General features: G+C 46.5%; 1 protein-coding gene across 4 annotated transcripts in view; it reads left to right on the top strand.

Annotated features, from left to right (window-relative positions):
• Positions 1–26,212, top strand: part of Arhgef7 (Rho guanine nucleotide exchange factor 7) — a 106,046-nt gene that overhangs the window by 18,294 nt on the left and 61,540 nt on the right. For 2 of the 4 annotated variants that reach the window (XM_070002603.1, XM_070002604.1), the window contains exon 2: positions 8,088–8,174. In XM_070002603.1, coding sequence (XP_069858704.1) covers positions 8,088–8,174 — 87 coding nt within the window. Of the gene's footprint in view, positions 1–7,947; positions 7,999–8,087; positions 8,175–8,741; positions 8,829–26,212 lie in introns of those variants that run through there. The other 2 variants (XM_070002606.1, XM_070002607.1) reach the window with 2 other exon arrangements.

Here is a 26,212-nt window from a genome sequence, read left to right as displayed (position 1 = left end):
GACTTATTTCAAGACCCATTGTGCTCAGATCTACGTGTGTCTAGGCCACAGTGACCTTTCTATCACCATTTTTTTGGTTTGTTTTGTTTTTGCCATTCTGAGATGCCACCTAAGTCCTGTTTCTGGGTAGGCAGTTCTTGCTGTCTGGAAGTGTCCAGGGTCCCTGTGGCTCCTTGCTGGGGCGGGGCCCACCTGCTATTTAAGGGTTGTCTTTAGCCCCACATGTCCTCAGCTGTCATCAAGCCTCTTCCTCAGCAAGTGGCTCCAGTGTGCTTTACTAGCCCCTGTCCGCCATGGCCCTGTCCCCTGGCATGCTGTGTCAAGGGTGATGCGCCTGAGCAAGTGTCCCCAAATAGAGCTCTTCCCAGAGGCTTCCAGTGTGGCTCCGAGGCTTCTGCTTCTGCACATACAGCTTCTTGAAAAGTTCAGGAAACAAAGGCTTATCACCGGGGGGGGGGGGGCGCGGGGCGCACAGGGACAGAGTGTATGTGGGGTATCCACTGTCACCTCAGTTTTGCCGCATGGAAAGGACTGCGGGAAGGACCCTCAGAAGTGGTCTGACAAGCTGAGGTAACCCGGCCGGATGCGTCAGGACAGCCATCAACCATCTGGCACATGGAGCACCTAGATCTGAATGTGGCATGCGGGCTGGGACTGCGGGAGGGAGCCATGGCTCCCCCTCCCCCCGTGCCTGCTCAGTGGGAGCTGGCTGGATGGGAAGCAGTGGCAGCCGTGGACCTCCCTCCGCTTCCCAGCAAGCCCGGGTTGCCAGATCAGCGCCGGCCTTCCCCACAGGAGCCCTCCGTGGTGCACAGAAGGAAGCAGTCTCACCACCCACCCAGATGCCGTCAGCAGGAGAAGAGACAGACACCAGAGGATAGAAATAACACAGGGATGGTGCTTCGGAGAGCAGTGAGCGGCTCACTCATGAAATGCTGGGCCACGGTTTACTGGCTAGTGCTTAGGTCACGAGCATGTGGCTGGACAAAGCCGGCCGCTCCGTGGGAACAGGCAGAAGTTGGAAAATAACCTCTGGCCACAGGCATGGCACCAGTGTCCTTAGGAATCTGAATTTCTCTGGAATTTCCTGTGCTAAGATTCCTCTGAAGGTCCAGCCTGCGACAGTGGCTCATCCCAGCCCTGCGGCTGTATTGTCCGTCACCATGGAAGCCAGCTGTCACCCCCAGAGGCTGCAGCCATGGGGGACACCTGCTCTTCTCCGGGTCACATTTCCTTAGCAGCCAGTACACACCTGTCTTATGTTTGTATCTAATATTGAGAGAAGAAAATACAGCTCAGGGAGAACTTTAGATTATGTGATGGATGTTTTACCCTTAAATATTTTCTTATCCATTTTTGGTACTAATATGAATTTGGGATAGTTGCCACCAGCTCTGAAGGACTTCACGTGCCCAAGCAACTTGTGGGAACCAAGCCTTCCCAAGGGGAAGGATTTAATTTAAGCAGTGTGCTCTCAGTCCTCTCCTGGACATGTCACGTCTCTGCCATGTCTGAGTTTGGGATGGGAACTGGAGACTTAGTATGTTTTTATTTGCTATTACCCTCTAATCTGGCCAGTTTTCCATTTATGGAAAGCATCTTGGTTTCCCCTCCCTGCCCCCACAGGTGATTGTAGCAAGCCATGTAGGACCTGGCCTATGCTGTATATTGGAAAAGAAAAACCAAAGGAAAAAATACACATCAAAGGCTTAGCTTTCTTTCAGTAAATTGCTTATTATTATTAGGCTAAGCATTTTTGACAAGTCTTCTTATCTGGCATTTATCAAGCACATCTTTGGGACTTATACTGTTGCTCTACTTATTCCCAGTGGATTTGCACCTTGTCCTCCCATAGCGGGGGTCTCCTGTGCATTCCTGGCACCCACCCCATGCCCGTGGAGGGCTGAGAATGGGTGCAGCATGCTGGGAAGAGCAGGCTGCTGCTGCAGTCCCACCAGTACAGTCTATAGCTACCGTGTGATACACACTACTGTTCAAGTCCACTTTATTTATTTTTTCAAATTTTTATTGTGATTAAGTGGTTACATAATTTCCCAAATTTCACAGTATTGTGGGATAGTGATGCTCAGTTAAAGTCACGAACACATTCTAACTTTCCTGGAGCAAATTGTCTATCATGGTCTATAACATTTATGAGTTCTATGAGCTTTGCGATACAGTTATTTCTTCCACATTGGGTGGTATGTACATTTCTTTTGTTTTGCATAGCATCAGCTGTTCCCTCTTTCCCACTTGTTCCCTCCCTCCTATCACTGCCATTAAGTTGCTTACTTCATTTTGATAAATGTCCAGTGCAGCTGATGGGTCCTGCTGTTGTATGTTTTTCCCTGATTCCCTCTAGTTCTGTGTCATCTTCCTGGTTCCCCTCCGGTGTACACATATATATCATATATGTGATCAGCAGCATGGGGTTATTTAGTAGTGATTTGACCAGATGAGTGGAAGTCCTTTGTTTCTTAAGTCCTGTTAATTTTGTCGTATCACTTAACATTTTGGATTTAACATCCACTTATCAGGGAGACCATGTACCATTTGTCTCTTTGCTCTTGGCTTACCTCGCTCAACATGATTTCTTTTAGCTTCATCCATTTCCCTGCAAATGCCATTATTTTGTCATTTCTAATGGCTGCATAATATTCCATTGTGTATAGATACCACAATTTTTGGATCCATTCATCTGTGGTGGGACATCTGGGTTGTGTCCATATCCTGGCTATTGTGAACAGTGCTGCAGTAAACATGGAGGTGCATGTGTCCTTGTATACTGGTTCCTGTTGTTCAGGATAGATGCCTAGAAGTGGTATGACTGGGTCATAAGGGAGGTCAATATTTAGCTTTCTGAAGATCCTCCAGATTGCTTTCCAAAGTGGTTATATAAGTGTACATTCCCACCAGCAGTGTAATAGGGTTCCTTTTTCTCAGCATCCCCTCCAGCATTTGTCGTTGGCTGACAAGGAACCCACCCCGTCCGTGGGGGGACTGTGGAGGGGGAGGTGTGCTGGCTGAGAGGAAGAAGCTGGAGCTGGAGTTGTGGCATACTCTTCTTCTCTAATGCACGAATAACATCCTGATACACTTAATAACACATGCACAGAACTCACAGGGTACAACAAGTGGACACCAAGGGGGCCTCTGTCCCCAGCCCCAACTATCCACTCCCTTGGGTCTCCTCTTGGAGATAGCCTTCTGAACACATGCATACATTGTAACATGTGTTAAAGATGAACATTGCCTACACAGCTCTGTGTGTTCCTTATCCTGCACTTGTGTAACCTAGAGACTGTATGCATATCTGGCTGTGTGTGTGTGTGTGTGTGTGTTTTGTGTGTGTGTGTGTATGTATGTCAGTCCTGGTGCCTGACCTTAGGGCCACGGCACTGTCACTGAGCTTTTTTGCTCAAGGCTAGTACTCTACCACTTGAGTCACAGCGCCACTTCCAGCTTTCTGGTGATTAATTGGCGATGACTCTCACAGACTTTCCTGCCCAGGCTGGCTTTGAACTTCTGTCCTTAGATTTCAGCTTTCCGAGTAACTTAGAATCACAGGTGTGAGCTACTGGCACCTGGTTAACATTGTCTGTACTACCTGGTGGCCAAACAACCTTGTGCAATTTGGGTAAAGACCGCTGCCTGGATTGGCATTTGGCAGGGACTGTGAGGGGAATTTACTGTTCCCGACCCTACGTAGCTGCTGAAGAGTGCAGCAGTGCTGGACAGCTGTGGAGGTTCTAGAGTTCTACCTTAGAAATCAGTTTGTGACCAGTTTTCATATCAGACAAATTCCCTGTCAAATATTGAACACAAACAATATTTCTACAGAAGATCATACTGGTTTTCAACCTGATTATCATTGTGAAGAAATTGGGCCACAGTTTCTAGGATATGAATGGCAGGGAGCATCTCCTGTCTCCTGGAGGAGAGCTTCCTGAAGTCGCAAAGGTTCTGCTGATTATCAATCTGTGGTGTTTTAGGCCATATGTTTTTGCTTCCCTTGGGTTAAGAATTGCTGGATTCTGGAGTAGAAGGCTGTTTAACTCTGTGTGAATGGCTAGGCCTGTGGGTGTGCCAGTCTGTGCTCTGCAAATCCCTCTTCAGGTTTTGGTCATTCTCCATCCTTGCCTATCTGTGACTCAGGCACCCCTTTCCATGTGCCCTATTCTAGTGGGTGTGCACAGTCAGCTGTGGATTTACTTTGAAACTTCTCTAGTGGGCTAGTGATAGCCAACAATGCCCATTGACCATCTATATAGCTGCTTTTATTTTTATTTTTTGGAGGTACTGGGGTTTTAACTCAGGCCTTCAAGTGTTACAAACTGGTTATTTTGAGACCGGGTTCAGTTCTTGGCCAGGTCTCCAATGCTCCTGCTTCCTCCAGTAGCTGGTAAGCACCAGGACACCTGGTGGTTTGTTGATATGTGGTCTTGCGAGCTTTTTACCTAGGTAGGTCTTGAACTGTGATCCTTCTCCACCTTTTGAGTAGCTAGGATTTGTCTTTGGTGAATTATGGGGCCTTTGCTTACCTTGTTCATACAATATTATACATTTTGTTTTTCCTTAAACTTTCCCCATGATCTCAGTTGTTGTGACTATGTACCATCCCTGAAAACGCTATTACCTTTTAAAATGCTACACTTACTGTGTTCTTAAAAGATGGTGTTTCCTGTGCTGCTCTGGCTGGTCTTGAATGAATGAGGTGAAATGGTCCTCCCACCCCACCTCTCTAGGAGTGGGAGTGCAGGTTAAAGGTCACACCTCTGAGTGCAGTTTCACCTCCCAGGTGCCACTCACAGGTTATATGAGCATGGAGATTACCTTGTTTGGCTGTCGGCTGTGTGTGCAGCTTCTGTGGTGGAGCACACTATTGCATGTGTGCTTCTGCCCCGTGCTGTCACTGAGGGCACTAGGACCTAACTATTTGACATCAGTATTGTTGAATTAACTCATTATCTATTTGATCTTCCCAACTACTCAATGAGAAAGGCCATGCTAGCCTTGAATTGGATATAAGCATAGATGCTGAGGGTTGAGGTGACTTGCCTCTGGTGATATAATGTGTTTGCTAGCACTATTTACTGATGAAAAACTTTAAGACAGGTCTCGCTGTGTGGCCCTGGGTAGCCTCACACACCTGACCCTCCAGCTTTCAGCCTCCTGAATGTAGGTGCTGGAATCACAAGCACTTCCACTACTGCCCCCCCCCCCCACAGTCCTGGGGCTTCAACTCTGGGCCTGGCCACTGTCCCTGAGTTTCTTTTGCTCAAGGCTAGTGCTCTACCTCTTGAGCCACAGCACCACATCTGGCTTTTTTTTGAATAGTTTATTGTAAATAAGAGTCTCATAGACTTTTGTGCCCAGGCTGGCTTTGAGCTGTGATCTGTAAATCTCAGCCTCAAGTAGCTAGGATTATAGATGTGAACAACTGGCTCCCAGCTACAAGTGTGCACTTTTAGTTTGATTTTTGGATAGTTTTTCCTATGAGTCTGATCTCTGAAGAAACTAGCTATATGCTCCTGTGCAAATGTTCAGAGGCTTTTCAGGGGATTTGCAGGCAAGGGCTGGTATATATACAGTATTTCTGTATATATATTTCTGTAATAAAATGAGTTTAATTACAGCATTATGTAATGCACTATCATATGACTAACTCAGTCATACAAACACAAAGCACAGTACACAACAACCATAATATAGTACCATGAACATACACTGTATATACAATATACAGTACACATACACTATTTCTATCGGAATGGAAATAAAGTGCTGGAAAGAAGAAAAAATTACAAAGTTTTACAAAAAATATTAACTAAAATCTTATTGAGATGAAACTTCACTGAATCTGTGAATGTTTTGTGCCAGTCTTGGAGCTTTTGAACTTAGGGTCTGTGGACTGTCCCTGAGTTTTGTACTCAAGGCTGGCTAGCATTTACCAGTTTAGCCACAGCTCCACTTCCAGCTTTTCTTGGTAGTTCATAGGAGAGAAGTCTCATGGACTTTCTTGACTGGTCTGGCTTAGAACCACGATGCTCACTTACATCTCAGCCTCCTGAGACACTAGGATTATAGGCATGAGTTACTGGTACTTAACCATGTGGTTTTTGCCTTGCCTTTCCCCTTGAAAACCAGGATGGTGTGGGAACATGTTCTGCAAAAGGGGAAAATGTCACAATGAGGATGGTATACTGTGATCCAGTAGCTCTACCCTGGTGGTTTGGCTTTTGTAAACTGCACAGAAACACTGTTTTAGCTTTGTCTGCCTGGCTTTTAGCCTCGTGTTTATATGTTTTAGAGTAAGGGAATAAGTGCATTTGTGAGATGTTTAAATGTGAGGGTGTGTTAAATGTGGGACATTTTTCTGTATAACTGAAAACTTTTTCCAGGGCAGAATCCCATTCAGCAATTTTGGCTGTAGTGTGGGGGCAATCAGTCTACTGTTCGTGTCCTTGGGCAGACTCTCTTTGCTAAATCTGAAGCCAGGCTTTGTCACCTCCTCCAGGTCTTTTTTGGTGGTTGCCATTGCTGGTTTTTTTTTTTTTGGTCCGGTCGTAGGGCCTGAACTCTGGGCCTGGGCGTTGTCCCTCAGCTCTTCAGCTCAAGGCTAGCGCTCTACCACTTGAGCTACAGCGCCACTTCCGGCTTTTTTTCTTTTTGCTTATGTGGTGCTGAGGAATGGAACCCAGGGCCTCATGCATGCAAGGCAAGCGCTCTACCACTGAGCCACCTTCCCAGCCCCGTTTCCATTGCTTTCTTGGCCAAAATTTCCACATCTTCCTTCATAGCATCAAAACCCCCTTCATTTATTTGCTGTGGAATATGCATTATGTCTTTCCATAATACCTTCAAGGCCTTTGGAATTCTTCACCATAGTCTGACCAAGTGTTTTTCCAAGCTTGTTTGATGTTGTCCCAACACTATCAGTAACATCACATACTGTGACCGATCTTAGTAGTTTCTTGTGGTGGTTTCCTATCATCGCTTGAGTCTCACAGGCATTATTGTACAGCTCCCTCATGCAGTGTACGTGGAAAGATTTTGTTATGCAGGGCATATGTCAGGACAGAGGGGCTGGATAAAAATTGAAGTATTTACGGGCACGAAGAGGGGACCGCTACACTGGCATTTCTGGGTTCTTTGTAACAAGGAATTGGGGGCATTATTTCTCCTAAGAACTTTTCAACAATTAGAGGAAAGGGTATAATTCCATCGCTTTTGGTATCCGTGAACAACCTGGTTTAGACTTGTAATTTTCAAAGACGCAAATATTGTGCAGTGAAACCACAGTATTCCTGAGATCGGCCTCACGGAACGCCGTGATTTCCCCCTACAGGATAGGACAAAACCACCTGGAATATTCTCAGTGCTCCAATTCTGGATGATGCGTTAGTGTAAATGCCAAGCTTATCTCTTCTCACGAGGTTCTGAACACACTTTCTTCTTCACCAGCCGCACAGTCCTTGGATTTAAAAGCAAAACAGCTTTCCGGGAAGTGGCGCTGTGGCTCAAGTGGTAGAGCGCCAGGCTTGAGCCCTGAGCTCAGGGACGCCGCCCAGGCCGAGTGCAAGCCCGCGGCCGGCAAAACGGCAGCTTCCGGGTTCTCCGGCCTCTGCCCCGGCGGAGGCCCGTCCCCGGCGGCGGGCTCAGGGGTCCACCCCGGCGGGCTCGCCGTTCGCTGACCGAGGCCCTGGTCCGCGTTCGGGAAGGCCGACTACGGCCGCCGGTCGCTTCCAGTCGCGCACTGGAGTGGCAGTGGCATCCCGGCGAGTCCGCGAGGCGCCCGGTGGGTCCGTGGGTCCCCGGCCTCCCCCGAGGGCCCGGAGCCGCCGCGGGGCGGGCGCAGCAGGTGGCTCCCGCGGGCAGGACTCGGAGCTGGCCGGAAGAGGCCGCGGGCGCGGGGTGACGACGTCACTTCCGGCGCCGCGCCCACTTCCGGGTGCGGGTAAGGCCGTGAGCCGTAGCATCTCTGAGGAAGGGAAGCGGGTGAGCGGGCCGGGCGCCGGGCGGCGGAGGCGGGCGGCGGAGGCGGGCCCGGGCCGGCCGCCGCGCTCACGCCGCGCTCTGTGTTGCAGGTGTACCCGGAGCCGCGGACCGAGAGCGAGTGCCTGAGCAACATCCGCGAGTTCCTGCGCGCCTGCGGGGCCTCCCTGCGCCTGGAGGTGGGTGAGCGCCGCGGGCCGGAGCCGGGGACCGGGGTCGGAGCCGGAGGGTGCTGGGGCTGTGGGGTCAAGGGGGCGGGCAGAAGGGGCGGGGTCAGGGGTCGGGTCGGGTCAGGGGAATGGGGGGCGGGGCTGGGGAGGGGGTGGGTCAGGGGCATGGGGGTGCCGGGGGTGGGGGCGGGGACGGGCCGAGGGGCGGGGCGGGTGAGGGGAGTGGAGATGCCGGGGGTGGGGTCGGGGCTGTGGAGGGGTTAGGTCCGGGGAGCGGGTTAGGTGCCGGGGCTGCGGTCGGGGGAATGGGGGTGCCGGGGGTGGGGGCAGGGACGGGAATGGGGGTGCCGGGGGCGGGGCTGGGCGATCCCGGGTTGCCTTGGGGACCGGAAGGGGGTCGAGGGTCCAGGCGTCCCTTTCGCTGATCTTGCTGCCTTTGTGGTTCGCCGCGGCCGCAGGCGTGTTAGACCCGGGGTGGTTGCCCCCGTAGTGGAGCGGCGGGCGTGCGGAACCCCGCTCTGCCCCTGCCCCCTCAGGACCGGTGGTTGCCCGGGCGCGCGCCAGCGAACCTTCATAACCACCGTTGTGGGGGGCCCGGGCTCCCGTCCAGTCCTGAGCCGGCTCTGGGGCATTCTCCCGGCTCTGCGTCCAGGTCCTCAGCAGGTGATCTAGTGGCCTGTGTTGAAATGAAGTGGCCGGAAACCCTCCTGGCTCCCTGCCTCCTCTGCCTTTTCCCCCTCGGGCTGGGAACCCTGTGGTTTTACTGGACCTCTTAGCATGTACATTCGGAAACTCTTAGGAACCGGCGTGTGGCGTTGTAAGATGTAGAGAGAGAGAGACAGAGAGAGAGAGAGAGAGAGAGAGAGAGAGAGAGAGAGAGAGAGAGAGAGAGAGAGAGAGAGAGAGAGAGAGAGAGAGAGAGTGTTCTCCCCCCCCTTCCCATGTTGCATAATGCTTTCTATTATGTGTGGCTCATTGCATCTTCCATGGTCAGCTCTGGTGGTTTCTTTTATCATTTGTAATTTTTCTAATACCTGGGGTAGTGCTTTACACCAGAAACCTTTTCTAGAAAACTGCTTGCTGAAATGGTTGCAGTCAGTTCTAAACCTTGCCATTTATGTTTGGTACTTTTTTTAGCTTAGCATTTCATCTTGATCTTTGTGGTACGATTTTATTTTCTTCAGACCACCGAGTTTTGTTTGTATGTCTGTATTTTTGAAACTTCCATTGCACATTAAGATGATGTGATGCCAGTGTTAAGACGTTTTAAGAAAGTATTTGTTTTTAAGGAAGTTAAACCCTCATTTTTATTTTTCCAAAGTTGCTCTTGGTATTTCATATAGCATCTACCTTTTTTTTTTTTTTTAAAGCAGTTGTATATTCAGAGGCACTCTGAAGAGAGTCTTTCACTCTTGTGTCCACAGAATCTACATCAGTGCTTGGCACAGAGTAGGCCTTGCATAAAATACTTGTGAAAGATCAAGTGAAGTTAGCACAGAGTAGGCTTTGTAAGTATTTTGTATAGATCTGGTGAGTTTGACTTTGTTTGTTTTTATTTTGGCCGGTCAAAGAGCCTTTCACCTCTTCAGCTCAAGGCTAGTGCTCTACCACTCAAGCCATAGCACCACTTATGGCTTTTTCTACTTATGTGGCACTGAAGAATCGAACCCAGGGCCTCATGCATGCAAGGCAAGCCCTCTACCACTGAGCCACCTTCCCAGCCCATGAGTTTGACTTTGTAATGGGCAACAAGTAGTTTTCCCTTGAGACCTATCAGTTGTGACTTATTTTGTGACTTATGTTGTGATTATTTTTAGAGTACCTCCAATTAGATTAAAATGAACACAAAACTAGTATTCTTTCAAGCTGAGTGTCCTAATTACCTAGGAGATAATAAAAATAAAATAGTAAGAAAACAGCATATGAAAAGACTCCATTTGTTTAGTCACTGATTTTCAGGGAGTATCCTGATAAAGAACCTGTGTATGATATGGCTCCATCTCTGGCTCACAACGAGGGATCAGTGGTATTATACACTAAGTCCTGTTTCCCACAGCAGAAAGAACTCCTTGGGTATTCTCTCAGTGAGATGGAGGAGATGGGAAAGACATTACATGTGTGAAGTGTGTCCCAGGATTTACACATTCATTAAATTGTGAATGTGAGAGACTGACAGGCAACATTGTAAAATCTTCAATTATCTCTTATATTATTCTGTAGAGATCCTTTCAGACTGAATCATGTTATTAACACCTTTTTTGGTGTATGTATTTTATAGTTTGTTTCCAGTTTAAACACACTCAGTGATTTCCTGAAGGAAAAAGAGAGCATCATGGCTACTGTGTCAGTTATTTTAATGCACACACTTCTTAATTAGCTGTAGAAAATCAGATACTCCTTTAGGAGTTGTTCTGATTATGAAAGAAGCTTCGTAGGTTATATTTAAAAGAATTTCATGCAGTTAACATTAACTGTTAGAATTTGAGAAACAACTGTAGGCTTTTATTTAGAAGACATTTGCTTTTGTAATTTAAGAATTGGACAGTTTTGTGCTGTAAAGCAATACACACAACTTAGATGACCTTTTCAGCTTCTTGGGGGGTAACTTTTCTTTGTCACCAGCATATCTTTTTTTAAAAAAAATAGATTATCTTCCCATGTGTTTGTAACTTTAATTTCTTTCAGCAGTATTTTGTGTATTCCCCACTCCCTAGTTTTGAGAATTTTGGTATTTTTGATGTTATTGTAAATGTCATTTTCTTCTTAGATCAGTCATTGTTAATGCAGAGAAATACAACTTATGATTGTATTTTGGTTTTGTATCCTTTATTGTTTATTATTATTCTAAAGTGATATATGGAGGGATTACAGTTACATGAGTCAGGTAATGAGTACATTTTTTTTTTCATACAGTGTCTTCTGTTCCCCCATTCCTAGTCTGCTAAATTTATTTATTTATTTATTTTATTTATTTATTTTTTTGGGTCCGGTTGTGGGGCCTGAACTCTGGGCCTGGGCGCTGTCCCTCAGCTCTTCAGCCCAAGGCTAGCGCTCTACCACTTGAGCCACAGCGCACTTCCAGCTTTTTTTTTTTGCTTATGTGGTGCTGAGGAATCAAATCTAGGGCCTTATGCATGCAAGGCAAGCACTCTACCACTGAGCCACCTTCCCAGCCCTGCTAAATTTATTAGTTGTAATTTTTTTCATGAGTAGACAACTGTGTGTGTGTATGCATGTATGCACACATTTGGTCATGTCATCTTCAAAGCTAGGTAATTTTACTTTTTCCTTTCCAATTTAGATGACTTTGACTTATTTTTCTTATTTAATTGCTCTGATTAGTACTTGTAATACTATGTTCAATAAATACAGTGAGAATGATGCCATTGTTTGTTCCTGGTATTCCAGTAAAACTTTTAGTTTTCTTGACCCCTAACTGTGCTGTAGCTTTGGGCTTAGCTATATGGCTCTTACATTGAGGTAGCAACGCTCTTTCTTGAAAACCTTTTTGTTTTTGTCATTCGGACAGGAAACCTGGGTACCGGGTTGCCAGTTTCCTTCTATTTGTAGCTCACAGAACAACCAAAATCTTAGTAATGGTAATGATGATAATAATGATGAGGATGTGTTAGGAATCTTATTTAAGGGAAAGTGAGTTAGAGAGAGGCAAGCCAGACCTGTCATAGGACATTGCTTGTGTTTTGTCAGGTAAAATAGCCATAGAGATGCAGAATAATTCCTCTCCTTTTCATTCCCCTCTCTGTACCAGTTTTAAGGCTTACACTCAAGTCCCGAGCACTTTCGTGTTTTGTGTTTTTTTTTTTTTTTCTTTTTTTGGCCAAGGGTAGTGTACTACCACTTGGGCCACAGCTCCACTTTAGGCTTTTTGGTGGTTAATTGGAGATAAGAGTCTTAGGGGAGTTTTCTGCCTGGGCTGTCAGTGACTCTCAGATCTCAGCTTCCTGAGTAGCTAGGATTACAGGTGTGAGCCACCAATGCCTGGATAGAATAATTTGTTTTTCAGTGTTTTTGCTGCATTACTCAAGTGTTGGCAATTTATATATGATGTTTGTATACAAGCAAATGTTGGATGTGTATGCACGTTAGTTTATATATTCAAATACAGTGCATAAGCTGCCAAGATTTTCTAACCCAGTACATTATCTAAATAAGTATCTGGAAGGAATTGAAGCAGAGATACCTTCCTAGGGAAAAAACTATTTGTTAACACCAGTACACCTGTGATGTGTTTACTAGTTTGTATTTTAAGATCTAAGTTTAGGACATATGAGTAAGTCCATTTTTCAAATGGCCCACTATTAAGCTAGCCCATATTAATAACTTGTAGATTGAAGGATGTTATCAACAAAATGATTGTTATAAGCTTATAAGAAAAGCATCTACTGTTTTAAATTTTTTATATTTGCACATACTGGGTAATAATTATAATGTACCTAGCTTTTTAGTTACAAATTTGAAACATGGACTTTAGCATTCGTATGGTAAAGGTGGATATTTAAGTTTGGATTTTTCAGTCTGAAGTCCAGATTGTAATTATGAAGTGGAAGCCATGCTTGACTTGTAAGTTTTCCTAGCATAGTCCTCTCTGCCCAGATAGGGCCCATCTTGTGGGATGGAGGAGGGACTTGAATGACTGTACAAGGGAATCGTGACAGGTAGTTCATTGCCAAGGCTTTGTGGCTGAAGAGCTGATGATGGACTTGTGCAGTGTGGCCACATAGCTCTGGAGAGGAAAGTAATGCGTTTTGGATGGCACTGTTGTTGTGCCTGCCAATAAGAAATTAAGGGAATCTGTCAGCTGAAGCAAAACATCCGTTTATTCTCCATTCTAATTCTAGTGCAGCTACATGTGCCCTGGTGGGAAAGGTAGCCATAATTCCATTGATCTTCCCATCTGTTTGGCAGACAAGCTAACCATGAAATTATTTGCTAGCTCTGTGTGTGCACGTATGCGTGCATGTACACATATATGTACTGGCTCTAGGGCTTGAACTCAGAACCTTGTGCTCTCTTGACTGTGCCAGCTCACAGCTGGCACTCTACCAACTGTACCATACCTCTAGTGAGTCTTTTTGTTGGTTACTTGGAGATAGAATCTTGTCTATTTTTCTGCCCAGGCTGGCTTGGAACTATGTTCCTCATAAGTACCTAGGATTACAGGTGTGAGCCATTGGTGTCTCACTTTGCTAGCTTCATATATTTATTTAACTTCTCTGGAGAAATAGAAGCCATCCAAAGGCTCAGGTTTAGAATGGAAATCCCTATTTCCACCTATGCTCTTAGACATTTTTGTTAGTTTTTAGGTCTCTAGAATGAGTAGAGAATGAATTGTAGACCAGTAATTTACACAAAGCTTGCTTCATAATCTAGGTTTTTTTTTTTTTTTGTTTTTACTTCTTTTTATTTTTAATTTATGGGACTGAGATTGAACTCATGGCCTTGTGAATGCTAGGTAAGCTCTCTGCTACTTACAGGTTTTTACAAAAAAATGCATTTCTCTGCATTAATGTGTGATATGATGATAATCATTTAACCATTGTAGAATGATTAAATAAAGCTAATAAATATATATAGTACCTTATGTTCTCATTTGTGATGAGAATGCTTGAAATGTCTTTAGTCACCATACTGTGTACAAGTTACCACGTGAGGCAGGCAAGTTGTTCTGGGCAGCTCTGGCAGAAAGCAGGGCTTGAGAGAGTGGCTTTTCATTTTCCAGTCTTACAATTGAGAGAGTTAAAAGAAGTTTAGGTGGTTGGTATTTTTTTTTTAATCCAAATATTTTTAAATTTAATTTTATTGTCAAGGTAATGTATAGCAGGGTTACAGTTACATACATTTCTGGTTGGTGTTGTTATGATCTGGGATGGCTCAGTGAACTGTAGTGAGGTTTTGGAAAGGAAAGACCCCATTTCTGAAATTCTTTATATATAGGCTCCTCCATGGCCTGTGTAACCACACAGGCTTCACATGAGGAACTTAAGCTTCACTCTCTGGCTTCTCTCTGAATTTTGTTACTGATGGGGATGGGCTCAAGGTATTTTCACGTTCTGCAGGGGATCTTTCAGCTCATCACATTCCTGGCAGAGGCACACACTGTTCCTCAGAGGCCTGTCCCGTGATGGAAGAGTACAGGTTCCCCATCTCACACAGCTGTTGTTACAGAGTGAGGACTGAGCTGCTCAGAGCCCCAGTGCTGCCGCTCTGCTGCCGCCTTTGGTTTTTGCAGTCTCTAGAGCTGTTTCTGTTCCCGTGCACTCTGTGTGATGTGTGACCTGTTTCATGCCCCGATAGTCGTGGGCTTCTCTTCTCCACTCTTGGCCACCCTGCGGGGGTGGCTCTTGTAGGCTCCAGTTTGTGTCTTGCCAGCCTCCATCTGTCCCTGATGTGGTGACGCTCTGCCTAATCAGGATGATGGGAGAGTTGCCATCAGGTGGCGATGTGTCTAGGAACTGCCCGTGGTCCGAGGGGCCCTAGTGTATAACCTCCTTCTTGCCCTTTCTTGTGCGCTAGGGCTTTTAGTACCAGTCCTATAAGACTCCGTGAGATGTCTCTATAACTAGTGCTTGTTGATTGGCTTGCTTGCTTTTAATGTGTGATCTCTATTCTGTGCTAAATTTCAATGATTGAAGTAGCTCTACAGATGTTATTTATACCTGCAACAGCTACTGTGAAGTATATGTTGTTTTCTAGAGATTGAGGCACTGTGGCCAGCAAGGGAGCGTAGTCCCTTTGCTGTGAGCATGGGGCCAAGCTACAGTTCTACTGTCCTTCCCGTGTCTGTGCCAGGAGTGGACTCTCTTTCTTTCCATTTGCAGAGCCTCTTCTAAGCCAGCTCAGACCCCATTACTGCTGCCGCTTCTCCATTCTTTCTGGGTGCTCTCTCTCTTTGCTTATGTCTCTTTTGTGCTTTGTACAGTGTCAGCTGTAAGGGAAACCTTCCACTGGAAGGCGGGTTGGTATCTCACTTAAAAGGTAGTAAGTACAACATGTTGTACTCTCCCCTACTTCATAAACACCATTATGCTTCTTAGCACTAGTGTGTTATTCATGTTTAAGGCTTTGTATTCAAAAACTCAAGTAAACAAGCAGATTTTTAAAATCTCCATGTCCAGTAGCGTATGAGCTGTCATGTCATATCAAGTGACTGTTGCTGGTCCTGTCCCCTGAGGTCACTTTGAGGGAGGGACAGCCGGCAGGTGGCATGCTGCTGCATGTTGACTTGGCTGGCTCCTGCTTTTGGTGCTGGCTCACCTGTGGCAGAGCTCAGTGGAAGATGCCCAGGGCTCTGGAAACAACCACTGCAGAGTGTGAGAGCTGGTGAGGCCCTTGAGTCTGGTTTACAGACTGCACTTGCCCTGTTTCTCTTGCTCTGGGGTAAGAGAAACTGCGGTGGTCTCATTCTGTGTCTCCTCCTTGTGCCTGCGTGGTTCTGTACTGGTCTGGCTCTGCATCAGGAAAGTGGTTACAGCCGTTCTAGATCTTTGTCTAAGGACAGGCAGCCCTAGGAAGCGTGGCAGGTGCAGAGTGAAGGAGCCCATGCACGATTTTTGTTCCCTTCCTAGAGCGTGTCTAGTTGAGACCAGGTGGGGTGGTCATTGGGGTTGGGTGTTCTGGTTGGCTGGTAGAGGGGCAGTTTGTACCTGCCAGTTAAGCCTCAGGAGTGTCTGCAATGCAGCCTCTCTCCCTGGCTGTACAGGTGAGAGCACAGGGTCGATGCCTTGCTCTGTCAATTTGGCATTCTGCTGCCAGGCCAGGTCTGACCTCCTGAGTCTGGGAAGGTCACGGGTAGGAACTCTCATACTCTTACAGTGTGGCCAGTCACAGTTTGCTGTGAACCAGGGAGTTCAGTATTAGCCAAATGGGGTGTGTGTGTTGGGGGGAGTTATACTGAGAGAGTCCATATTTTTATTTCCCCCTAAGTGCTATGGAGAATGAAACAACGATAGTCATTAGGAGTGGGGAAATGGGCGTGAGGTATGAGCTGTGGACAGGCTGGGCTGAAATGGACCAGCACTGGTTTCTGGAAAACTATGCAGTCACCCACCTACTGAGCTCCCCTTTTCTATTTCGTGTGTGTGTGTGTGTGTGTGTGTGTGTGTGTGTGTGTGTGTGTGTGTGTGTGTGTGTGTGTGTGTGTGTGTGTGTGTGTGTGTGTGTGTGTGTGTGTGTGTGTGTGTGTGTGTGTGTGTGCACTAGCTATCTTACTGGCTAGGCAAATGCTCTGTCACTGAGCTACATGCTCAGCCCCTCCCACCTTTTCTGAGTCTTGTGAAACAGGTTTCTTTGATTATCTTTTTTTTGGTTGGTTGGTCATGGGGCCTGAACTCTGGGCCTGGGTGCTGTCCCTCAGCTCTTTAGCTCAAGGCTGACATTCGCACCACTTGGAGCTACAGCGCCATTTCTGATTTTCTGGTTTTCTAGTGGTTTATTGGACTTTGCTGCCAGGGCTGGCTTTGAACTGCGATCCTCAGATCTTAGCCCCCTGAGTAGCTAGGATTACAGGCGTGAGCCACCAGCACCCAGCTCTTTGATTATCTTGTAGTCTTCATCTTTCTATTTTTGTTTGAAAACAAATCAAGAAAATCCAGGTCACAGTGGAAGGGGAGCCCCTCCCTTTGCCTGGCAGGTGCAGAGTGTTCTGGGGACTTGCCAGGGAATAGCTTCCCATGTGTTAGTGAAACAAACTCCAAACACTTCCCAGACCATATTTAAACATGAAGTCTGGTACCTAGTGTGGTTAGTTTTTTCATGTTTTAAAAATTGTCTTAGATCAGTTATCTGGGGGTGGGGTAGGGTCTCATCATTCACAATTAAACACAGTATTCCAGTCCATTTTATCCCATTTCACACTTCCTGCACTCTTCCCTCTAAGAAACAGCATTGCTGGCATCCCCTTCTCATGGTTGAAAACTTTGACAGTGTTAGTCCTCTACCCTCCCTCCCCTGGCACTCCCCCACTCCTGCTAGTCTCCACTGGCCCTCAGAGTCTCTGCCCACTCCCCACTCACCATTGTCTTTTGTTGAGTTTCTTTATGCTGCGCTCATAGATACTTGTGATGTGTAATAGTTACCCACTCTCTTTCTCTTTCCATTCTCCCCTCTTCTTCTTCTGAGTAGTCTGTTAGCTTGATTCATATTCTCTTTAGCCATCATTTTTATACTTAACTATATGTCCTTGAGTATGTATGAATGCTATTTAGGTCTAATTTCCACATATAGCTGATTTTTTTTTTTTTAGCTCGGCTTTTCTTATTCAGTAGGATGTCTTCTAGTTGTCTAGTTCTCTAACATATAGCTGGGTTTTTGTTTTTTTTTGAGCTTGTCTTGCTTGCTCAGTAAGGTGTCTTCTGGTTGTGTAGTTCTCTAGTTAGTCTAGTGTGGTAGTTCATGCCTGTAATTCCAGCTGTGTGGGAGACATATCTAATTCTGGCCTCCCTAAAAAAAATAAAAGCGAAAAGGATTAAAGACATGGTTCAAGAGGCCTTGGGTTCAAACCTCAGTACTACACTCTCCTCCTACCCCCCCCAAAGCCCCAAACAAATGAAACTTTATCCAGAATATGTATTCCTGCCTAAATTTACACTAGTTTGTATTTTTTTTTCCTCAAAATTTGGAGACGGTAACTTCAGAAGCTACCCTGTGTCCAGTGGTCCTGCTTCTCCTGGCTAGGTGAATGCGGAAATAGGATATTTGCTTTTATTCTGCCAAGAAGACTGATGTGTCAGTCCACGGATGATACTCACCAGGGTTTGAGTGGGGAGCCTCACAGAGACACCTGCCCCAGGATTTGGAGGTGCTGATGAGTCTAGTATTTGGAGTTGGTCAGTGAACTGGGGTCTTCAAACTGGGTTCCTTCTGGAGGAAGGCACCTTGTTTCCCAGGCCTGCAAAAGAGCAGGAAGCCATGGCAGAGTAGGGCCAGGGAAATGCACTTTTCTCCAGCCTGTGTGCTGAGGCAAGAAGACAGCATGAGGCCAGAACAGCGTAGCACAGGACCCACTGTTGTGGCACTCTGGGAAAGGCCCGTGACTGGGGAGGGGATGCCTTAATCTCCTGTGTTGGAAGAGGGTGTCCAGTCGGTATAGAGCCTCACAGCCCCTTCTCCCCTGTGTGTTTATGTTGAAACTTTAACAGACCATTCGAGCAAATACCTGTGTGCCTTTTATAGCTTACTGGTACTCATGTTCTGCCCATGTTTTGTCTCTAACCCATTTCAATTTTATTTTGTTTATTTTATTTTTTTGTTGGTTGTGGGACTTGAATTCTGGGCCTGGGCTCTGTCCCTTAGCTCTTCAGCTCAAGGCGAGTGCTCTGCCACTTGAGTCACAGTGCCACTTCTAGTTTTCTGGTGGTTCATTGGAGGAATGAGTCTCATGGACTTTCCTGACCAGGCTGGCTTTGAACCATGATCCTCAGATCTCAGCCTCTTGGGTAGCTAGGATTACAGGCATGAGCCATCAGCGCCAGCTCAATTTTATTTTTTGTCATGACTTTTCATTTACAAATTATTTTGTCTTTATTGTTTATGAGTGTGTGTGTGGGTGTGTGTGTGTGTTGCAGACAGGATCTCTCTATGCAGCAGACAGGATATCTCTATGAGATACTTCTCAGTTTCCCAAGTGCTTGGATTGTAGGTGTACACCTTTATACCTGGCTCTGTATTTTGAAATAAGTGAGCCTTTTAATTTATTTGTGGTGTTGGAGTTTGAAACCAGGGCTTGCTTACTTCAGCTGATTATCTATTGCTTGAGCCATGCTTGCTGCCCTACTTTTTGCTGGTTATTTTGGAGATGGAGATTCGTGAACTTTTCTGCCCCCATGGGCTCTGAATTAGGATCCTCTGGATCTAGCCTTCTGAGTAGCTAGGATTATAGCTGTTAGCCACTGGTATCTGGTTGTGATGTCTAAAAAAATTTTGGTGCTTGTACAGGGGCTTGAACTCAGGGCCTTGTGCTCTCTCTCTCTCACTTGGCTTTTTTGCTCAAAGTTGTCATTTTGCCACTTGAGCCATAAGTTTTGCTTATGGCTAATAGAGGATAAAATCTCTTGGATTTATCTCCCCTGACTGACTTTGAACCACCCTCTTCAGATCTCATCCTCCTGCATACCTAGGATTACAAGCGAGAGCCACCAGTGCCTGGCTATAGTGAATTTTTAGTAAGTGAATATTTAGGTGCAGATAACCTGTGCTACAAAGTAGAAAGAAATTTAGTTAAGATTTAGATGTGTAGGTCAAGTGTAGTGGGTCATGCATGTAACCCCATCTATGCGTGAGATGGAGATTGGAAAGATCTTTCTGTTTGAGGTCAATCTGGGCAACAAGGAAGAACATCGGCTCAGCCAGTGAGCAGAAGCTATGGCCTGTACCTGTGCTGCTGGTTGCGTGCTGTGGTCCCGGCTCTGTGTGTTGTCATAGGCAGGAAGATTCTACTCTGAAACTGGTTCTGGACAGAACTCAAAATACAACCTAAAGCAAACTGGAGGTAAAGTGCCTGCCAAGCAAGTTACAAGGCCCTGAATTCAAACCCTGCCACTGCCAAAAAGATTTGGACTGTGAAATTACAGAAGCAGCTTTCTGTGTATCCTGTTTATTTGGACTCTGATGCATAACTCTGAGCCAGTTAGTGAAATGCAGGGTATGTTTGTTGCCAGGAAAACAAGGGAATGGAACAGGTGAGTTCCGTGTAGCTCCAGGTGTAAGTCAGCTCGACTCTTGTATTTGTTCACTATTCTCTCTTAACCTAGCGTGAGTTGATTGACAATTCAGATTGTACGACTCTATGAACTATGCTTATATGGGCTGTAGTGTACGATGCGCTTGTTTCGGATTTCATTGTGATGGAGGTACTAAAAGGAAGAACCAGAGCAAGGAAGCTTTGGGGTGGGAATCTGCATGGTTAGAGCTTTGAGCTGTCTGAACTTCAACATTGTGCTCCTTTATGGAAAGAAGAGCCAGGAACTTTCCTTCCCTTATCAGCATGGGGCTCTTGCTTGGGAACTAGCCTGTGGAAGACGAGGCTCTGGAACAGGAGGGGCCACTTACTTCAGGACGTGAGCATTCCAGGAAGAGGTAGTGGAAGCCATGAGATCTGCTTACTTTAGCATTGCTTGGATGGCTGATGTTCTAACAGTGGTTTGGGTTTGTTTCATGGTGAATGGGGACACTCCAGTTTGTATACAGCTTAGGGAGAAGCACTTTAATCTGCTCCCTTGCCCTGGGGAGAGTAGGTAGCTTGGTAAATACTTGAAAGGGGCACTGGGCAGGGATGTGGGTGAGGTATACCTGGCATGGCTCAGGCTTAAGAGAGCAAAGAAACACTAGTGGCTGGGAAAATGCAGGGAGCATCTGATGGGGGTAGCTTTTGGCCAAGATTTGATGAAGGTCAAAAGACTTGTTCCTGCTGCTGGATTGACAGCTGGGCAGCTCAAATGAACCAAGATGTTTTGGTCTGATCAAGTGTTGGGAGAAAGAATGAGAGGACTCTGAACTCCTGTGGCATTTTAGGTCCTGGCCTAGGGCTTGGAGCACAGGGACCTGGTGTTAGGGGGAAGAGCCTGGGTAGGGTGGGATGAGGGTGGGGGAGGGGTGTCTGCGAGACAGCTTAGTAGTGGTGGAGTTTGAGGCAAAGTGAGCAGTTGAAGTCAAGTTATGATGTGCAGAAAGCCACAGGGACTGCTTCCCAGGGCCACAAAGGACTGTTTCCCAGGGGCACAGGGGACTGCTTCCCAGGCACAGGGTACTGCTTCCAAAGGACACAGAGGACTGCTTTCCAGGGTCACAGGGGACTGACTGCTTCCTACTGTCAGGAGCCAAGAGCTGTGGTACATGTAGAGGAGGAGGTCTAGAAGGCTCTTTGTTTCCTGGGAGGAGGCACCTGTTAAAAGCTGAGCAAACTGTTCTTCGTTTACCTTTCTTTCCCATGTCTTTAATCCGGGAAGGAAAGGGAAGAGGAAGAATCCATTCCTTCCATGTGGTGACTTGAGCAGCATTGGGAGACAGAACTCAAGAGCTCAGAGCTCTAGTGCTAACTTGGGATTGCTTTGGGCATGGAAGGTAATGGTCAGTTTAGCTAGCACATGCCCAAGCATTTCTGAAGGCAAATTGTTGTTGTTGTTGTTGTTGTTGTTGATTTTCTTCTAAGAGAAATGGGACTCAGCACCAGAACTTAAACAATATGGAGTGGAATGAAATACAGTATCTGGTTACAAGAGGACTGGAGCAGTTGCCAGCACTCAGCTGTCCTCATGTAGTCCTTGTGTTATGCTAGCAGGCTTGTGCAGTGAGTGATTCTTGCTGGAGAGATGTGTGCCATGTGTGTGGATGGGCATTAGAATCCAAGCTGAGGAGCCACAGCCATGGGGCATCTTATAGCACTGTGCACAAGCATTGGTGTCTGAGTTTCTGAAACACAGAAATGCTCTCACTGAAAACATGAGTCATGTCTTTTTCCCCCTTACTCTTTGTTGCTTGCTTTTTGTGCATGGTTATTTCGATGGCTTTACCTGTAGACCCATTGAAAGGGCCGCCTGCTGTCTGTCCTCATCTCACAAGCTTTCCTTGGACTCCCCTGGTCCTCCATTCTGCTGGGAGTTGTTTTGCACAGCACTAAGTCATTTATGAAGTACTTGTGTGTCCTCATCCCTTGTAATTGGTTGTCAAGAGGTCCTTGTCCAAGAGGATTTACCTGTGAAGCCCTCTTGTTTCTCAATATGGCTTCCTTAGTTTAGATCTGCTGGAAATGGAAAGAACTTAGTGCCCTTGCCCTCCTCCCCTCCCACAGCCAGTGTCCTGTCTATACTAATCGTATGACTTTGCAGTTTTAGGTAATACACTAGAAATAACCTGTTCTTTCTCCCCCCTCACCCCCACACATTTGGTACAGTACTGAGATTAAACCCATGAACCTGTGTGGCTAGATCAGTGCTCTACCATTGAGAAACGTTTCCAGTCTCCTTTTTCTCTATGTTTTGAAACATGGTCTCATTATGTGGCCCTGTATGGCCTTGAACTCATGATACTAATTGGTGTGCATCCCATCTGTCTGGAAACTTGTATTTCTTTTTTTTGGGGGGGGGGTCACTACTGGATCTTGAACTCAGGGCCTCTCTCATTTGCTTGCCTTTTTCACTCAAGGCTAATGGTTTGTCTACCACTTCAGCCACTCCTCTACCTATTTTTTTTTTCTTTTTTACTAATTGGAGATATGAGTCTTATGGACTTTTCTGGCTTGCCTTGAACCTCAGTCCTTGGATCTCAGGGAAACTTGGGTTTCTTGACTTAGCTTCCCTCCTGTGACGTGCTTGAGGTTCTGAGGAAGGTTACTGCAGGGTAGGGGTGGATTCATACTCCCGGCTTGGCCCTGGCTAGTGGACAAACTTCAGTTACCCCCTTGGATGTACAGTTGGGGACAAGGTGATTGTTGAAAACATTTCTTTCCTTTCTGGCCCTTTGACTAAGGTGCTTAGGCTCTCCCCCTCCTGTGCTGCTCATGGAATCTAGAGTCTTGTGCTTGCTTGGCAAGCATTTTACCAGTGAGCACACAGCCACTCACCCTTGAGCACAGGCTTTTCTTGGGGATTTTTCTTGGGGATGATTTTGTCTGTACCAACTGGTGTTTGTGGGTTGCTGGCTTCCTTAGCATACAAGTCAGGGCTTTTTAAAGCAGGAGGAAGACCGGAGCATCCACTCCTACTCTTCCGCTGTGTTCTTAGCTTGCGCTCACAGCCAGTTTCCGTCTCCTCTCCAGTATGCCAAGCCTTGGGCTCGTTTGTATGTGGTGTCCAGAGCTTTTGGCTGCACTTAGCTGGAAGACTGGAGATGCATCTTCTCCACTTCTCTGGAAGCCAGATGGCATCTGTTATTTCCTGCCGTCAGGGAGGTGAGTGAGGGGCAGTGGGGCTGCATGTTCCACTGCAGTGGTGTGGCTAGCAGCAGGCAGAAGAACCCACGGGGATGGCTTTAAAAAGCTCTTCCGAAGTAGAGCTGAGGGACAGGGTGCCTCTGCGTGTCTCCTACTTGGCATTCTTGACAGGACTGTGCAGGCAGGTGGTAGAGCTCTTGGGAGATCTTACTTTGGTATTGAATGGCTGTTCCTCCCAAATTCCTTCAAGGCCTTTCTGTGACCGGGAATACCTGAGGTTCATCTCCCGTGAGGATCCCATGTAGGTAGGCACCTGCCTTTCATGAGAGTGAGGTCTGGGCCCTCGGCTTCCCATCCCAGAGGAAGGGCTGTGGGTGCAATTGTCTGTCTTTCCTGGTGTTTGATGAGAGGGTCCATCTGTTTCCTGTCTTCCTGTTTTCTGAAACCTTGTGCAGACTGCTCATCGCCTCCCCTTCTTCCTCCTTGGCACTCTGGAGGCTTTAAGCCTTTCATTTTTTTTCCCATGATACTCAGGGATGAATGGAAGTAAATGAGTGCTTGCAAGCTATCATCGTGAAATGCTTCTCCAAGGATGGTGTTGTAACTGCTTGTTCTGAGTTTTAGCGTTATTGTACTGTTCTCATTGCTTCTATAGCTCTGTTTTCACTTCAGTTACTGATAGCCCAAGTAAGATTTCCACCTCTGTCTAGGTCCTGCTATCCCGTGTTCAGGTTCCAGAGCAGATGGGCAGTGCTTTGCAGGGGGTGTGCATTCTTCCAGTGAAGGCACAGTCCTGGGACAGGTGTCCGCATGACCTCTGTGGGGTACACTGTCCCCCTGCGGTGACAGCATGGTGTCATGGGCAAAGCCAGACTGATCTGGATCAGTCTTGGTCTGCTCTTGTCAACTTGGTTACCTTCTTTTGGAGGCTTGTGTTCCTTATCTGTGAGATGAAATGGACATGCAGTCTGAATTACAGTGAGAGGGCAAGGCTGTGCCCTGCCCGCGGTGGCAGAGTGGCTCTCAGCAGGGCTTTATCTCCCTCGCTTCCTGCTTGGGCATTGTCACTTCCCTCCCTCTCTCTGGGCTGGGGAAGGGCAGGTTGCCAGCACTGGTCAGACAAGATACTGTGTTGCTTTTCCCATTTCTGCGCTCCTGAGGGCTCTACCTTCTGCCAAAAAAGTCCTTCCAGGAAATAACCAAAATATTTGGTTATTCATCGCATTTGGGTGTTGGTACAGTGGAGTCCACAAATCTGAATGAGATGTGATATTTATTTTAAACTGAAATAAGTTGTTTGAGGTATTTAGGATGAAAATTGTAGAATTGATTGGATCCATTATCAAACTTCTAATTTTATCCTTTGCGAGTTGGAGTAGTTAGAATTAAGAATAAAATCTACAGAAGCCAATAAGATGAAAATTCAGCGTTGGATTTTGGCTTTTTACATACTCCCAAAATATAGACCATTTGCATGAAACTTAAATAGCACCTCATTTAAGATTCAGTTTTAGTCATTCTTGTTCTAAAATCACAAATTCTACTTGACAATGTGATAGGACAAGATTGTATTTTTAAACTTTGCAAGCCACACTCCGGTATTCTGTCAGAAGTAACTTTGGTTTTAGAGTGGGGGGGGGGCGGTAAAAATAGCTTTCTCATAAACTTGGGGAGCTGAGCTAATGTTAAAGCAGGTTGAAGAATCTTGTGACGTGTTCTACTGTGTTGAGGTTGTGGGGAGGAAGGGAGAACTTTCCCTCTCGCCCTCCTCATGTGTGCTTGCTGGGTGTATTGTATGCCCCCAGCACATCACTCATTTTGAGGTGGGCCATGTCCCTTGTGCTAGTGGTGGTGCCTGAGTCATGTGGCCAGGTTGCTGTAACTTGGTTGAGAGCATTGGGCAGCAGGGTGTATGTGTGCGTGTGTGTGCGCGCATGCATATGCATGGGTGCACATGTACACTTGTGATAAGATTCAGATCATGGCATGTGCTAGATCCTGTGTATGTGAATAAGCTTAGTGCTAGCATGAGTTCTGGGGTAGGTGTTGCAGCAGGCTTGCCACCCAACATGAACATGCTTGTCAGCTCCTTGCGCAAATGTCCTTGTCCTGGCTACTGGCTTCAGCTTTACCTGTTTCCTGTTGGTCCTCTCCTACTTTGACACTTGTCCCTTCTATAGGTAGAGCTGTGAGTATGGGCTGTATGGTGACTCTTAATGAATAGAATGTGGTGTATGTGACTTCTGATCCTGGGTTATGCTGTTCCTGAAATTTTAAACACTAGCTTTCCTCTTGGCTTGCACTCAGTGTTACCCAAACACTAATGACACAAGGGATGAAGGCTTCCTGCCAACAGGGGAGTGATGGTCCTGTCTTGTTAGCAGAACTCCAGTGATACCTGCAAGGTGCTGGATGCCCACAGCTCCACCTGGAGGCTGGCCTCTTGAGAGACCCGGTGCCACAGTCACGGAGCCAAGCTGCTCCTGAGCACCAGTGCATAGAGACAACAAGACACGGATTGTTTGTTGTTGAAGCCACGGAGGTTTAGAAATGGGTGACTAACTTGGGTGTCCAGAGGCTCTCAGCATGTGGCAGGTCCGTCACCTGCTTCCTCTTCCCCTTTCTGCTGCTCAGAATGCCCAACAACTAAGAGCAAGTGAAGGAATGCACTCTCTCAAGTCCAGTGTGCACATGTCTCTTCTTGGAGTTTTCTATGAAACAGTAACTATCAGTACTTTTGTAATTACTGCATTTTTGACTGGAGAAGGAAGGCTAAATCTCATTTGCTGGGGTGTGACAAGTACTTGCTGAAAAGTCTGTTATTTTGAATGACAGATTCTATATCTGTCTTAGCCAGCTAAGAGCTCAAGGACAGCCCACACCCTGAGTTCAAGCCCCACAACTGACAAGACAAAACACACACACACACACACACACACACACACACACACACACACACAGATCTTATGCCACACAACTGATAAGACAAAACACACACACACACACACACACACACACACACACACACACACACACACACACACACACACACACACACACACACACACACACACACACACACACACACACACACGTGCGCGCACGCCCAAATCTTATTCTGAATGATTGAATGTGTCTTGTTGTGTTTTGTTTTTGAGATGAA

The sequence above is a fragment of the Dipodomys merriami genome, unplaced genomic scaffold (assembly GCF_024711535.1).
Source record: "Dipodomys merriami isolate MVZ:Mamm:240054 unplaced genomic scaffold, mDipMer1.0.p SCAF_6, whole genome shotgun sequence".
Lineage (NCBI taxonomy): Eukaryota > Metazoa > Chordata > Mammalia > Rodentia > Heteromyidae > Dipodomys > Dipodomys merriami.
This window is presented reverse-complemented; position numbering and strand designations above follow the sequence as displayed.